This window comes from Perkinsus marinus, assembly GCF_000006405.1.
Source record: "Perkinsus marinus ATCC 50983 genomic scaffold scf_1104296951664, whole genome shotgun sequence".
NCBI lineage: Eukaryota > Perkinsozoa > Perkinsida > Perkinsidae > Perkinsus > Perkinsus marinus.
Window position 1 is genome coordinate 1 of NW_003209182.1, and position 1329 is coordinate 1329.

Below are 1329 nucleotides of genomic sequence, written 5' to 3' on the forward strand. Positions count from 1 at the left end.
TAATCAGAAGATCACTCTATTAGGTCGGTTCCCTCCTCTGCTCTATAGTGGCAATATTATATCGCCCCCCTCAGGGACTGCCGTGGCTCAGCAATTGAAAGCCCCGACCGCGAGCACCGTCTTCGTAGAGGATCTGTCGGACGAGGAGAGGAGGAAGGTTCTCAAGGTACTTTCGGCGAGCTTGATTCGCCCCTTCGGCAAGGCACCAGCATGTGGTCAATCTGCCTTGCCGAGCTTCACTGCGCTAATCGAAAATCCCTATGGGAAGTCTGATCTTTTACGTTACCTCAGGAAAGGGAGGTCGAGACTCTACCTATTGGGTTGGTGAATCTGGGCAACTCCTGCTATATGAACGCCACCATACAGGCCCTTTATGCAGTTCCTCCTCTACGACAGGCACTATTGAAGTAGTATCACAGGGATTAGTAGGCTCCTCAGTATCGGTGTGTACTCAGCTACGACAGTAGTGCTCATAGTGAGGGCAGCAACCAGGAGAGGAGCCTAAGCGCCTTGATACACCAGACCTTCAAGGACCTCGGCACTAAGGCTAATGCAGTCGAGCCCGCCAGCTTATTTATGCTCCTTCGAGTTATGTATCCGGAGACTTTCGGAAAAACAACGCAAGGAGGTACTTGGGCCGGTCGTCGTTGTCGTGGTCGTGGCAATACTACCGCGTGCTAGGTATTCCCCAACAGCAGGATGCCGACGAGTTCCTCCGGGCTCTCATGCTCAACCTCTCTGACACGGTCAAGACGCCTCACAGTAATGTTATCGATGATTTGTTTGGCTTCACAATGAAGACTCGCATGCGGTAATAGGACCATGTGCTTTACAAAGACCTGATGCTACTGCTACTGCTAGGTGCTTGGAGGCTGAGGCAGAGCCGGAGTCTGTCTCGGAGGAGCGTCATCGAGTGTTGTTGTGCCACATGGGCACTCCTACTGACCCCGTAGGGCACCTCTACCAGGGAGTTCAGCTCAGTCTGAAGGAGACTATCACCAAGCAAGCTGCGGTAAGCTGTCTGTTGGTGAAAGAGGACCGCTGAGGATCTACAGGTCCTCGGTCGCGACGCTGAGTTCGAGAAGTCCTCGGCCATGGACTCCCTCCCGGAGTACCTTATAGTAGAGTTCGCTAGGTTCCAGTGGAAGGGAGAGAGCACCTCAGCTGGTAGGCTCCACATCTCGTGGCGAGCCGCCTTCAGTGGTCTCTGTAGGCACTCATGCTACTAGGACCAAGATCACTCGAAAGGTCACCTTCCCGCAAGTGCTAGACGTGTACGACTTCTGCACGGAAGATGTGCGGAAGCAGCTCACTCGTGGACGACAACGC

General features: G+C 53.8%; 1 protein-coding gene across 1 annotated transcript; it reads left to right on the plus strand.

Moving 5' to 3' along the window:
- Positions 1 to 74: 74 nt before the first annotated feature.
- Positions 75 to 1315, plus strand: Pmar_PMAR016335 (tRNA-guaninine transglycosylase, putative; the record flags this gene model as incomplete). Its single annotated transcript, XM_002777476.1, has 7 exons — positions 75 to 166; positions 292 to 410; positions 456 to 628; positions 682 to 811; positions 862 to 1012; positions 1056 to 1167; positions 1214 to 1315. Coding segments are annotated over 7 exons (879 nt in total), but the record flags the coding sequence as incomplete, so codon positions are not given.
- Between the last annotated feature and the right edge of the window lie 14 nt (positions 1316 to 1329).